Source organism: Magnolia sinica, chromosome 6 (assembly GCF_029962835.1).
Source record: "Magnolia sinica isolate HGM2019 chromosome 6, MsV1, whole genome shotgun sequence".
Classification (NCBI taxonomy): Eukaryota; Viridiplantae; Streptophyta; class Magnoliopsida; order Magnoliales; family Magnoliaceae; genus Magnolia; species Magnolia sinica.
The window spans coordinates 74,098,867-74,113,471 of NC_080578.1; the positions used below are offsets into that span (position 1 = coordinate 74,098,867).

The 14,605-nt window shown below is 39.1% G+C and overlaps 1 protein-coding gene across 5 annotated transcripts in view; it reads left to right on the forward strand.

The window, feature by feature from the left end:
* The window catches only part of LOC131248881 (structural maintenance of chromosomes protein 5), a 111,802-nt gene extending 99,216 nt beyond the window's left edge, over positions 1 to 12,586 (forward strand). For 2 of the 5 annotated variants that reach the window (XM_058249382.1, XM_058249384.1), the window contains exons 29-30: positions 11,704 to 11,807; positions 12,177 to 12,586. In XM_058249382.1, the coding sequence (XP_058105365.1) occupies positions 11,704 to 11,807; positions 12,177 to 12,226 (154 nt within the window). In that variant the 3' untranslated portion in view covers positions 12,227 to 12,586. Of the gene's footprint in view, positions 1 to 10,260; positions 10,380 to 10,463; positions 10,720 to 10,815; positions 11,201 to 11,703; positions 11,808 to 12,176 lie in introns of those variants that run through there. The other 3 variants (XR_009172521.1, XR_009172522.1, XR_009172520.1) reach the window with 3 other exon arrangements.
* Positions 12,587 to 14,605: the final 2,019 nt, after the last annotated feature.

Here is a 14,605-nt window from a genome sequence, read left to right on the forward strand (position 1 = left end):
TTGTGATGGTAGTGGTGCCTAATGATGGAAGGCTTCTAAGTGTTTAGGTAGGGCAGAAGAAGGGGACAATGATGGATAACTGAGACTCTCTTGAGGAGATATTGGATGTTTCACCTCTTTAGGAGGTCAGAGGCACCAGTAGCGAGGAGGCTCTCCCGATGGCTTCTTCGGTGCATCGAAAGCTTGGGCTCAATGTGAAGGGTGGGGGACTTGTATCCATGGTGCGAGAAATGAGAAGAATTAAGAAAGTATTGTGCCCAAGTTGGTAGGAAGGTGGGAACAATGTTTGGGAACTATGATGAAGATCTAATTGCTTTGTTCCTGTTTGTGGAGGAGAGGGGAGCTCATGAGGAGTCTTGCAATCTTGGAAAACCCAGAAGCCATCTAGAGGGAGGAGAGAGCTGGAGGGCCTCTGTTCCTCAGTCAACTAAGAAGCATGGCCTAGTGATAGAAGCACGATGAGGGGTATAGGTGCTTGAGCAATGTGTTAGAAGGTTCTCAGTTAGAACGTTAGGGATTTGGGATGTAGGGAGAAATGACGTTAAGTGAGGGATATTTGCTTGCGGTTCAAGGCTCAACTACTTGCACCTATAAGAGACTTAAGGTGTCATCGGTTGACAAGAAGCTAGTTGATTCCATCTAGGGTGGTTTGGAGAAGGATTCGGCGGCCATTAATGTTGTTAGAACTGTTGGAGGGATCCTTAATTCTCTGGGATTCCTCTTTGCGGAAGGTGGACTCATGGTACGGCTCATTCTCTATCTTTGTTTTACTTAAGGAGATATCGTCAACCTTTACGTGCGTCTTCGCTGCTGTATATGGTCTGAATCTGGCTTTTTGCGGGCATCATTCTCGGAAGAGTTGGATGTTGTTCATAGAAGGTGGTCTAAGCCATGGTGCGTGGGATGTGATTTTAACATGATAACATTTTTCTTTCAAGAAGTCAAGTGGAGCAGTCGGATCACTTGGAACATGTGGGATTTCTCAAAATGGGTGGCCGGGCATAAAATGGTGGATCTCCCTATAGTCAACCTAAAGTTCACTTGGACAAATAGACAAGAGAGTCATTATGTCTAAGCTGGACCACTCCCTCATTTCTCCCGAGTTGGTGGAGAGATAATCATTAGTGCATTATCATCGATCTCTAACCACTGCCCAATGTTGTTGGAGGTGTCTGGAGAACCGGGTCCCCAAGTCTTTCTAGTTTAAGTTGTCATGGCTCCAAGTGGAGGGCTTTCCATACTTAGTGAAGGATTGGTGGACGCCATTCGAGGTGGAAGGTTTCGCATGGTACAACCTTTTTGGAAACTTAAGTTGTTGGGGAAGATCAATGAGTGGAAATGAGAGGTGTCAAGGGGGAGGGAAGCTGAGATGGATTCCATTCTTGTGGGTATACAGGCTATTGACTTAAAAATGGAGTGTGGTGAGGTTATAGAGGAACAGAAGGGTATGTGAGCCAACTAGTGTTTTAAATAGAAAATAGCGTGTAGCGTAGCGTTCATCCCTTAAGCGTGAGGCTTAAGCTACATAGTTACGATACACGCTTCTACTAGATTTTTAATTAAGGTTGTCCTTGGTTGAGCCAAATATCATGAAATTTTATGATATTTAGCACCATTAGTTTGATTAATAATGAAATTTAATGACATTGGATGAAACCAAACACAACCCAAATAATACGAAAAATATGCAAAGATTAAGTATAAAGGTAAAGAAAGAGCAACTTAATTGATATAATATTATTACTTATACTATTTTACTAAAATCATTGAAAAGATTAACTATAGGCTATAGATGAATTAAGCTATTTTAATAAGCTACATAGCGTTAAGGCTAGGCTACACTACATAGCGTAAGCTACAAGCTGCATAACGAAGCTATTTAAAACATCAGAGCCAACCTATCTTTTGAATAGACCAAGTGTCTTAAGGAAGAGGAGATTAAATGGCGGCAACGATCTCTGGCGACGTAGTTAAAAGGAAACAAAATACCAAGTTTTTTCATGGTATTGCTAGCACATGGGCAAAACCTGATCCACGTTCTAACGGTGGAAGGCAAAAGGATCAAGGAAAGAAGTGATGCTTGCAATTCCATTGTAAAGTTTTATAAGGAGTTGCTCTTGGATGAGGGATATTGAGAAAGCTTACGAGTTACGAGCACGTTAGCTGGAGCTACTTGGATTATATGTTGAGGAGGATGAGTTACGGTTAGAAATGGAGCTAGATTCAAGATTGTGTTTGATCTTCTAGTTTTTTATTATTGTCAATGACTCCCCTAAGAGTTTCTTTTAGGCATGGCGAGGATTGAGGTAGGGTGATCTTTCGATCCCCTTTCTTTTAGTGGTGACGACCAAGCTTGAGGAAAGTGTTAGAAAGGGGCCAATTGGTTGATCAATGGATTTAGGGTGGAGAGAGCTAATTTTCAGATTTCGCACCTCTAGTTCACCCATGATATGATCCTTTTCTGTGATGCAGATATGGAAATGGTGGACAATCTTAGGAAGATAGGTGTTTTGAGGTCGTGTCAGCTTGTCAGGATCATTGGTAAATATTCTCAAGAGTGAGATGATGGGAATCCATCCATCCAAAGAAGAGGTTGGTGGTCTCTACCATCATCTTACCTCGGGTTTCACTTGTGCATTGGCAAAGCCTACCGAACACTTGTGGGACAAAGTTTAAGAAAGGGTTGAGAGGAAGTTATCAAGGTGAAAGAGCTGTCCCCTTGGAGGAAGGCTTACGCTAATTAAAGCAACATTGTTAAATTTGTTGATCTATTATATGTCCTTGTTTAAGTGTTTAAAGGAGGTGGTGGATAGGTTGGGTAGACTGAAATGTGATTTCCTATGGCAAGACGTTGAAGTCAATGAAAATTTTCATCTCTAAAAGTGAGACGAAGTGTGTTTGTCATCTTAGGAAGGGGGTGTAGGGCAGTGTTCGAAATATCGGTATCGTGTTACGTATCGCATTCTTGGGATACGGATACGTATCGGTTATCGCAGGGGATATATCGGTTGTATCATGTAATGTATCATTGTTGTTGGAAACATAGAGAAACATTGGGAAATTGGTTGAATTTTTTGATGAAACTTCGGTGATTGTTAAAAAAGACATCAATACACACTTATAAATCAAAACATTACAAAAAAGTACACATAATAGGTTTTCTTTGTATGGGGTCCTAATCTATGCGTTGTCCAACTGAATTGGATGCAAGTATATTCAATGTCTATCCATATAATTTATAAATGTAAGAAGACGTGTGGAAACACAACAATACATTCAAAAGCAAAAGAAGAATCACTAGATTAGGTTACAGACATGTTTGATGTGGTGTTTGAACACAAAGATTGCAAACAATTTGCGAGAAATTGGGAAATTTTGATTCTTTTTCAATTTTTCGCAACTCGGCCCATCTCCTCCAAATCTTGAAATTGAAGCTCTCAATCTTTGTGTTCAAACATTTGACACTAATTTAACATTATTTACAGAAAATAAGAGCATCGAAATTCGAAAATGCTCACTAGATCGAACATGTGGGATATATCTCACTACTCGTGCGTTTCATATCGCACTGGTGGGATACAAGATATATCGTGGGATATATCGGTCGATATCGTCGATATTTAAAACAGTGGTGTAGGGTTAAAAAAGTTGGAATAGATGAACCTTTGCTCAGAAATGGCTTTGGAGATTCATGGTAGAAGAAGGGAGGTTATGGAGGGAGGTTGCTGCTATGTAAATATGGCGTCCAAGAAAGTAGGTGGTGGGTGAAGGATTCATCTTTATATAGAGCCTTGGGGGCATGGAAAGTGGTTAGCAGAGTGGTGAATTTGGTTAAGGAGGACATCAAGTTCCTTGCAATGATGGGCAAAGGATACGATTTTGGCAAAATTTATGGGTTGGTTAGAGGCCCCTTTAGGAGTTTCCATTGATTGTATCTCTGACGCAGGATTAGAATGCCTCTGTTGCGCACCGCTTTTCCATTTCTAGCGGTTTTTTTGTGTGGTCTCCTCCTTGTAGGAGGAGCATGATGAATGAGGAGGCAGAGATGTTCACCCATTAGCAGCTCCACCAAGTCAAACTGGCTTCAAGCAGGAAGGATTCAATGGTGTAGCCCATGGTCATATCAGGCAAGTTCTTTGTGTGATCCTTCTATAGATTGCTCACTAATAACTCTTGTAAAGCGAGATATGATTCCACATCTCATGTGTGGTACTTTAGGGCCCCTCCCAAGATGGTATCCTTTGCTTGGTTAGTAGAAGGAAAAGGGTGCTTACTATAGACAATTTGTAAAAGAGATCGATGACTATTCCCAATTGTTACTTGTACCATGTATATGAAGGATGCAGAGTCAGTGAACCACTTGTTCATCCATTGCCTGTTCGTCCGCAAGGTGTGGGATAGGTTCCTTGTCATTTTTAAGACCTCTTGCATGATACCGGAATCTATTGAAGAGCTCCTCCTCGTGTGGAATGGGGAAGAGTCACGAGTAAAGGGAAGCTGGTGTGGAGGTTAGTTTTGTTGGCAGTTCTTTGGGGGGAAAGGAGTGGTTCTGAAGTGTTGTGTTTGGGAGGGCTCAGTTAGATATTGTTTCCTGGGTCAGTTGTGTAACTTGTACTGAAGCCTCCGAATTTTGTGATTGGTCTGCCATGGCTGGGTTTTTGTTGTAGCTTTTCGCCTTTTGTTCTCTTAATAAAAGTTCTTTAATAAAAGTTCTTTACCTTTAATTATTGATAATTACTCACCCGTTACTTGTTTATACCTAGGACTGTCAAGGGCTGGGCCTGGGGTTGGCTTTGGCCTGAATTTTGAACTGTCAAGGCCAGGCCTATTCAAAATTTTGATTTTGCCTAGCCCAAGCCTTGCTCGTTGACGGCCCTATTTATATCTTATGAAAAGTAGAGATGAGGTTTCATCCATTGTTCAAAATAATAATAATAATATAAAAAAGCTTCATAAGATAGTCCAGACTCAATTTGAGAAAGATATAAATGTTTTTAGGTCTAATAATGAATGTGACTATCTACATCATGATCTACAAAATTTCTTTCCAGAAAACAGTTTAGAATATCACAAACTTTGTGCATTTGACCCCCTGACAAAATAAGATGTCAAGTAGGAGCCATCTTTTGGAGGGGTGACCATATCCATCATGTTTGTGTATTGCAATTCTTAAAGTTTACTGGGATGAAGCAGTTCTTATTGCTACTTACGTTATTAATATGATGACAACCATAACTCTTGATGGCAAGTGTCCTCAAGTTACTAAAGCCTAAATTACCATTTTTATTATCTTCCAACTAAGGTATTTGGAATTTGGAAGTGTGTGTTTTGTGCACATTCCTGCCCTACTCAGAAAAAGCTGGCTTCTTAATCAACAAAATGTGTTTTTCTTGGATGTGCCAATAGTCAGGAGGGTATTGATGCTAATGTCCTGGGACCAAAAATGGTACATTTCCAAGGGTGTAACATATTTTAAAATTTTTCTGTATTCTCTTCATAGAACAATCCCTAGATGACTTGTTTCGTCTTCTTGTGATTGTCGAGTCTACTTGTCTCTTGCAGACGAAAAATAGTTAAAGGTTTATACACGAAAATAGTCTAAGCATGTGACATCTGGAGTTGTCAACCACTATCTATCTTCTTCTCTCTCTTGTTCCATTCACTCCTGAGCATTCCACTTAAGATCTTTCCACTACATAGAAAAAATTCCATGCACTTCTCATCCCATTAGCAACTTTGAGTCTCATCAGTCTATTTCTCATTCTCTGTATGTCCCTTTCTTCCATTTAGGCTAATTCCTATTTCTACTACAGTTGTAGATGCTCTTACACACCTTGCTGGAGGTAAGCCATGATAGAACAGGGGTTCACACTTGAAAAGTAAGGAACTTGGGATCTAGTTGAGTTGCCAAAAGGAAAACATATTGTTGGCTACAAGTGGGTATTCACTTTAAAGCATAAGCCGGATGGTTATATTGAATGATTCAAGGCATTTTTTATTGCTAAAGGATTCACTCAGTATGGGATTGACTTCCTAGAAACATTTGCATTGGTGGCGAAGTTGAATTTTTGGTGGGTCCTCTTAGTTGCTGCTAATCGAGATGGGCACTTTTTCAACTAGATGTGAAAATGTGTTCCTTCATTGTGCCTTTTAAGAGGAGGTTTATATGGAGCCTTTTGGAGTTTATCTTGAAGGAAAGGAAAAGTTTATCAGCTAAAGAAGGCTAATTATGGTGTGAAACAGTCTCCCGGGGATTGGTTCGAAGAATTCAACAGTATTATCTAAATATGGGTTTCAGATGAGAACGTCTAATTATTATTTCTTTGGTAAAAGCAGTGATGGTATCACAGTTTTGATAGTTTGTGTCGATGACATTGTTTCAACGAAGTATAGTGATGAAAAAATTTAAAAAGAGAAATCATATTTGAGAAAAATGTTTGACATCAAAGATCTTGGACCTCTGAAGTAGTTTCTTGCGATTGAAGAAGCCAAATCAAAAGCAAAGTATATTCATCTGTCAAAACATCCTTCATCTACTTACTGATGCTGGTATGCTTGGTGCAAAACCCACTAATTCTCCTATTGAAATGAATCATCATTTTCATGAGAAGAAGTTTGATATATTGATTGATCTAGGGGCAGACCCATCTACTCAACCATCGCTCAGCTAGATATTATTTATGCAATCAGTTTAGTGGACCAGCTTATACATTCTCCATGTGCTCATCACTTGGAGGTTGTGCATCACATTGGTATCTAAAAAAATTTGTTCCAAGAAAAGTGTGGCTATACTTTGACCATGGTTAGATATTGTGATGCTGATTGGGCATGATCATTTGATGAAAGAAGATCTACCAGTGGTAACTCCACATTTGTCAGAGGAAATCTAGTAATATGAAGGAAAAAAAAAGGTGGTCTTGCTCAATTGTCTTCCAAGTTGAGTGTTGAGCAATGGCTTAAACTTCATGTGAGCTCATCTCTACTATATATAATGCGAGTAACTGACAATTTTGCCCATGCAGTTATTCTAGGAGAGCCACAAACTTTGAGATTTAACAGGACATTAGAAGGGATTTCCAACATGGATCAGGGGCATTGAGGGGATTTTTTAGTTGTGCATCCTTATCAACGAATGGTTTAGAGTTTATCCTCTTCACGTGAGTGTTGTGGAGTGCACCTTTTTTATATGCGTGTAGTCCTCACCCTGCATGCACCCTCTCCTGTGTGTGTGCGCGTGCGGTGTGCGTGCCGACATGCACCCTCTCTTGTGTGTATCTGTGCACGCGCACGTGCACCTCTCCTACATATATCTGTGTGCGTGCCCGCCCACATGCACCTTCTCTTGTGTGTGTGTGTGTGTGCGCGCGCGTGTGCGTGTGTGTGCGTGTGTCCCTCTCTTGCATAGGGCTGTCAACGGGTTGGGCCTGTGGTTGGCCTCAGCCTGGATTTTGAACTGTTTCGGGCCAAGCCTATTCAAAATTCTGATATTTGCAGACCCGAGCTTGGCCCATTGACACCCCCACTCTTGTGTGCATCTCTGTGTGTGCGCGCGCGCCCACATGCCCACATGCACCTTCTCTTAAGTCTCTGTGTGTGTGTGTGCGCGCGCGCCCGCTCTCACCCTCTCCTGTGATTTCACGCTCTTTATTCCTTTTCCCCCTTTATTCTCATTTCTTCTCTAATACAATAAACTTTCTCAATTTGCAAAACATGCTTATAGTCAGTGTTGTCAGAATTGTACGTTTCACGATATGAATCTTACGATTCGTATTGTATGTCCATAATAATTGCAAATACGCTGAATTGTATGATACAATTCGATAATAACCCTTCAAAACCGGCAGTGTCCGGTGCAAAATCCCTTTTTTTTTTTTTTTTCTTTTTTCAATTTTTTTAGGCTGTTGGTTTTAAAATCTATTTAGGCCCCATCCTCATTAGAAAAACATATCTTTTTTCTACTTTTGAGAGATTTTGGGCACTTTTGGAGTTTGTGGGCCATAGGAAACCTAAACAAATAAATCAAGATATCTTTTTTGTCGCTCAACGGAATCGAACGCTGCTTGTTGCATTCAATTTTTACGTTGAAATAGGTAAGAATACATGTAAAATATTTAGTTATTCCCTTTTATTTTATTTCTTTCATATATTGGTAAAAATATAGGTTTTCGGAAAAGAAAATTAGAATATTTCAAAATTTTCATTTTTTCTAGTTTTTTGCAATTCTTTTTTAGGGATTTTGTGTTTAGAAGTTATTTATGCCTTCACATACATTATAATATCACTTATTTTCTTTCTTTAGAGAGATACTTGTGAGATTTGGTGTTTATGTGGGCCTAAGTAGCTTCTTTTTTTTTTTTTTTCAAAAGTGTTCTTGTTTATTTCAAATTTAAACTAGTTTTCTCATTTTTAATAAATTTATAATCTTTTATGTTTGTGCGGGGCCTAAATAGTTTTTTTTCCTTAATATTATGTATGCTTGGCTTGTCACTTGTGTGTTGCCGACTTGCCGTGTTGGTTCATTTTGAGCATTGAGGACAGGAAAGAAATCAAATACGAAGGACAATGATCTTACGTGGGAGTATCGTTCAAAGATGGATGATAACAATAATCTCCACCTAAGATGCAATTTTTGTGAGAAGGCATATTGGGGAGGTGTGTTTCAAATAAAACATTACCTAGCCCGAACGAAGAAGAAGGTTGTGGCATGTCCCCAAGTAGGGGATGGGGTAGTAGAAAAATTCAAGAAATTATTGGATGGTAATGTTAGCCAGAAGAAGCAACAAAAAGAGATAACTTCTGATGTTGGAAGTGTTCCAATAATTGATGATGTCGATGAAATGGGTGGTGGGAAAAGAAAGAGAACAATGGATGATTTTATGGAAAAGAGTGGGCCAAAAGAAAAACAACAAGCCACTCTAAACAAAATCTGGAAGAAGGGAGATAGAGATAGTATGTGTCTATCTATTTCGCATTTCCCATATGCGAATGCTCTACCATTCAACCTTGTAAAGAGCTCATTCTTCGCACCAATGATGAAAGCGTTGTTGCATTTGGGCTTGGATTGAAGCTTCCGTCATATAATGAAGTGAGGAATAAAATTTTGAAGATGGAGGTTGAGTCGATAGAGATATATTGGTGTATATAAGAAGGAATGTAGGAAGACTAGATGCACGATTATGTCAAATGGGTGGACCAATGGAGTGAATCGGTCGATTATAAATTTGTTGGTTAATAGTTTAAGTGATACTGTATTTTTAAGATCTGTTGATACGTCCAATATTTCAAAAAATGCGGACAATTTGTTTGGGTTGCTCGAGTCAATAATTAACGAAGTGGGTGAAGATGTTGTGCAGGTAGTTACAGATAGCGCATCCGCCTATCTGAAGGTGGGTCGGATGTTAATGGAGAAGAGGAAGACATTGCGGCCCATCGCATAGACCTAATGCTTGCAGACATTGAAAAGATGCAAGTTCATTAAGAGACCGTGGCGAATGCAAGGGACATAACGATCTATATTTATGAACATTGTTGGGTCTTGAATTTGATGAGGAAGCACGCAAAGGGGGGGAGTTGACTCGATCGGCCGTAACACGGTTTGCTACATGTTACTTAACTTTAAAATGCATTCATGAAAATAAAAATGGCCTGAGGTCGATGTTTACCTCTATAGAATGAGATTGTAGCAGCTTCACTAAGACTGCAAAGGGGAAGCATATTCAAGACAGTTTAGGCCGATGTAGATTTTTGGCCATCTATCAAGTTTTGCTTGAAGACCACTCTCCCATTGGTCAAGATGCTATGACTAGTTGATGCATATGAGAGGCCGACCATGGGATATATTTATGAAGCGATGGATCGGGCGAAAGAGGTTATAACAAAAAACTTGGGAGGAGAAGAAGCGATATTCGGCTATATGGGAAATCATAGACCAACGGTGGAATCTTCAATTGCATAGGTCCTTAATGCGGTGACTTATTTCTTAAATCCGAGAGTTCAATATAATGACAATTTTCATCCGGATTTATAGATTAAAACTAGCCTATATGATTGTATTGAAAGAATGGTCCCTGATTCAAGGGAGGGGGTCATCATTGATGAGTAGATTGATAAGTTCAAAAAGGCCTATGGTTTATTTGGAAGAGAGACGGAAAATTTAATTATAACGACAAAGCAACCAGGTAATTTCACTTACAATTATTTTTCTTTTTTTAGTTTGATTGTGTCTATTGTTTATATAAATTATATATGATTGTGTTTTAGGTCTATGGTGGGAGACTTACGGAGACAAGTGTCCATAATTGCAAAAGTTGGCTATTCGTATTTTAAGTTTGACATGTAGGGCTATTGGTTGTGAGCACAACTGGAGAACTTTTGAGCAGGTGAGACATTATTGAATTCATTAATCAATTTATGAATTCACTAGTGACCAATAGCCTTATATTATTACGTTCATGGGCTTGCAGATACATTCAAAGAAGAGGAATAGACTTGAGCAACAAAGATTGAATGCGCTCATCTTTGTAAAAGAGAGAATAATCAAAGACTTGATCCTATATGTTTCTCAGATAGGGAATTTGATGATGAATTGATCACGGAGAAAAGAGGATCCCGCACTTCCTACAGATTACACCTGGTTGGACATAATTGAATGCTTTGCTAAAGGCTTGGAGGATGTGCAAGGTGTAGGCGGATCCACATCAAAACCGGATGGGCGATGTGGTATGACTTGTATTCTTATTGTTTAATCCTACATTGTAGTCTGAAAATTAGTAATTATTAATTAATAGCTTATATTGTTATGAATTTTGCAACAAGTATTTTGTAGGTCCTAGAAAACTTGCTATTCGAAGCAAGGTGAAGGGAAAAGCGAAAGTGGTAGTAGAAGTAGATGAGGATTACGAGTTTATTTCGACATCAAATTCTGAAGATGAAGATGATGTTGATAATGTTTTGACCCTTGGTGATGAGGAGGATGATGATGGCGCTGCCAAGGAAGAATAGATTTGTTTGGACTTTTTATTTACTTTTTTAATTATAGAAAGAAGTGAATAGATCATTATACATGTAAATGGGGATAGGGAAAATGTTTTTTTTTTTGAATTATATAGAAAACTTACATGTACATGTGATGGGAAAATGGATTATTGTTTAAACTTGATTATAACATGATGATATATGCATGATACATCTTTATGTTTTTTGCATATTCATGACAAAATGGATGATTGATGTGTTTTTATTTATTTATTTATTTATTTATTTATATACAATTTCTATATTTTTTATGGCATGTTTTATGAAAATCTGGAAAAAATAAAAAAATAAAAAATCTTACGATTTACAATACGATTTACGATATGATATGATTCAGACCCCTTTACGATATACGATACAATAACAATTATGACAACATTGATTACAGTAGTTTGTTTGAGTGGTTTAAAATTTGAATGACATCTGTGATCCTAAAAAAAGTAGAAATAATACTAATGATTTGATTGAGGTGGCTAGGTGGTTAAGACATGAGCCACTTTGACAAATGTTTTTGGGAGTTAGCTGAGTCAGCCTATATTCCTTTGTGTTTCAGGCTAATGTTGACTTTCTTGCATACTGCCTAAGCCAAATTATTGAACTGTTATTAATAGCTGGTTTTTACAAAAGTCAAGGCTGAACTTTTTCTTTTTTGGGGCCAATGCTGTGCAGGTGTTTCTTGCTAACACCGAAGTTGCTATCTGATCTGGAATACAGTGATGCATGTAGTGTACTGGATATGATGACTGGGCCTTGGATTGGGAAGCCTTCTGAAGGTAACAGATTTCTTTTTATGTTTTCCCCTTGTCATATAGAGAAATGTGAAGGCTTCTCACATGCACGCATGCTAGATGCACCAGGCAGGCCCAAAAATAGGCCCATCTGCTAACCAGTTGGGAAACACTTGTATACTGCATGTGGACCATTGGACCCTTTTCAACCATATGCTTTCCTTTGTCCATGTGTGGTCCACCTTATTAGCATACCTGTTTTTTGGGCCATGTCAGAAGGATGTGCAGGCTCACCTGATGAACAGGTTAGGTCTTGAACGTGGGCCCAAGAGTACGATTCATCCCTTACCCGCACAAGCAGCCGTATGCTAACCTTTGTTTTCTTCTTGTCCTCTGATTTGTGTTGATTCTCAGTGTGGAGCATTGGGGACCGTTGGGGAGTGGTCACAGGTATGGAGAGTTGATGATCCTCAGGAGTGCACATGACAAGCGCTAATTGCATCACAAAGAATCTCATTTTTTTTGTTCCTTATTGATAATTGTTGAATGCTTTCACTTTCTTGACGAGGCAGATTTCTTCATTCTTTTTTCCTTCTGTTTTCATCTTTTTGGTTAACCTTGTCTTTGCATGCATATATATATATATATATATATGTGGAGAATTTGTAACTATATTTCATGCTGTCCACATTTAAGTTCTGCAAAGGGCTTTCATGGGCAAAGAAAATGGCTAGAACAAGAAATAATCCATGAAATACACATTGTAAGGGGAGAAACTAGTTAAGTGTGCCAACAGACCATGCCATCCATCGGGTCTTCATGTATTATGATCCCAACATTTTAAAGAACCTAGCTTGATGTGCTCCATCAGTCCTGGGGCTTTTGGCGTATTGCTTAGGTTCTTGGCGATTGGTATCAGAACTAACACTACGTCTTATGTTTGAATCATGGGGGGAGCGACCCATGTAAAGGACAATCTAGACCAAAGTAAAAGCCTCCATGATGTGGAAAGGGCTACAAGGTCAACTAGAGTGCAGTTGCCATGCTATTTTGGGGTGGAAAGGGCTATCTGGATAACTAGAGCAGCCGCATTCCCTCTCTAAGTGGACAACGGCGAGTAAAAGGTTTACATGGAGAAGAGGTCAGAAATAGTGCTGCGACAGACTGGGCGATCACCCACATCAGCTGAGCGTGGTGGAATATCTGTTAGGCTCATAAAATCATGCCTAGTTTTTAACACGTTCAAGTTCTATCCTGGAGTCCTGGGCCCACTTGATTGAGTATAGCTTCAAGATGCACAAAATACCCTGGTTTTTCATTTTGTAGGTGGCACTTGGTTCAATATCTAGGCAATTGATCCCTTGGGCCCTACCAAGGACCGTCTTGAAATGCTCCTCAATTAGGCAACCCTGACTTTTCAATATGTACAGGACTGCTGTGCATCTGACCAGAAAAACACCTGAGATTATCTGTTGATTTTCCTCTCCAGCAATGGGCTGGATGTGGTAGCTGCGGCTGTCATTTGAATAGTTGTTTGTATCTGTATCATGGGTTGGATCTATGATTTTTATGAGGGGGTTGTCCTTGAACATGTTCATCCAGGTACTGTATTTTTCTCAGGTATTAATTTCTTGGCAACTGATCATAGGGCTAGAATAGAGGGTGTAGGATTTGATCATTGTCATTTTCTATGGCCTATCATAGGGTTCCCAATATTTATATTGTATATAATGCAAGCAGCTTTTGTACATTTTTACACCTGTAATTAGTTCCCATTGGAGCAGAGACTTGGAGATTGAAAGGACATGGGATTACATCTCTACTAAAAATAGAGGTTTTTTTGTGAACTAAACAAAATGTGGTGGTTGTCAGTTCAATGGTTCAAATTTCACCCGTCTTTAGATTGAAGTAATATCAATCGTTTTTTCTACTTGCAAAACAAATGCAAAAGATTGTCTTTCCAATACATTTGCAATTATATCATATACCAAATATAAACTGAGAAATGCTCACATCAAACTGGTTGCTTACCATCCACCCAATGGATAACTTTCAATATGTCATGGTTTTGTGACATCCAACTCATCCAATAGGTTGGCCCCACCATGAAGATCACTGTGTATAAAAATCAGCCATATCCACTCATCAAGCGGATCACACTTGTATTTTTCTATTTATCAATGTCTAGACATTAGGCCAGCCATGCTTTATGGGACAAATTGTTGGGCAATTAAGAAATAACTTGTTCATATGATGAATGTAAGCTGAAATGAGGATGTTGAGATGGATCCGAGTGGTAAGAGAGAAGGATATAATAAGAAATTAATGCATTGGAGGTAAGTTAGGGAATAACACAAACAGGTGATAGGTTTGTTCATTTGCAACGGAAATACGAGCCACGCAGTTAGGAGTGTGTACAAGTTGAAGGTTCTAAGTGGCTACCGAAAATCCTAATAGGATGTGGATGGAGGTAGTAAGAAAAGATTCGATGATTGAGAGTCTTAACTGAAGGCCTGGCCTTTGATTGAGTGGAATGGCAGAATAGGATTGATTGAGATGAGGCTTTGAAGATGATGCTGATGGTTAGACATTGGCTTGTATGATGTATGATTAGATGGGGCTGATTTTTTATTATGCCAGATGTGTTAATGTGGCACACCATGTAGCTCTTCCGGGCTACTCACAAGGTGGCTGCTCGTTGTGAAAATGCCCTGGCCCAAATATGAAGATGGACAGTCTTCTCTCTTTCATTTTTTCAGCACCTCAGAAGCCATTTGATGAGCCCAGCAACCTATTTTTGAACTAGGGATTTGGACGATCATCCTCATTTGATGAATGCCTTG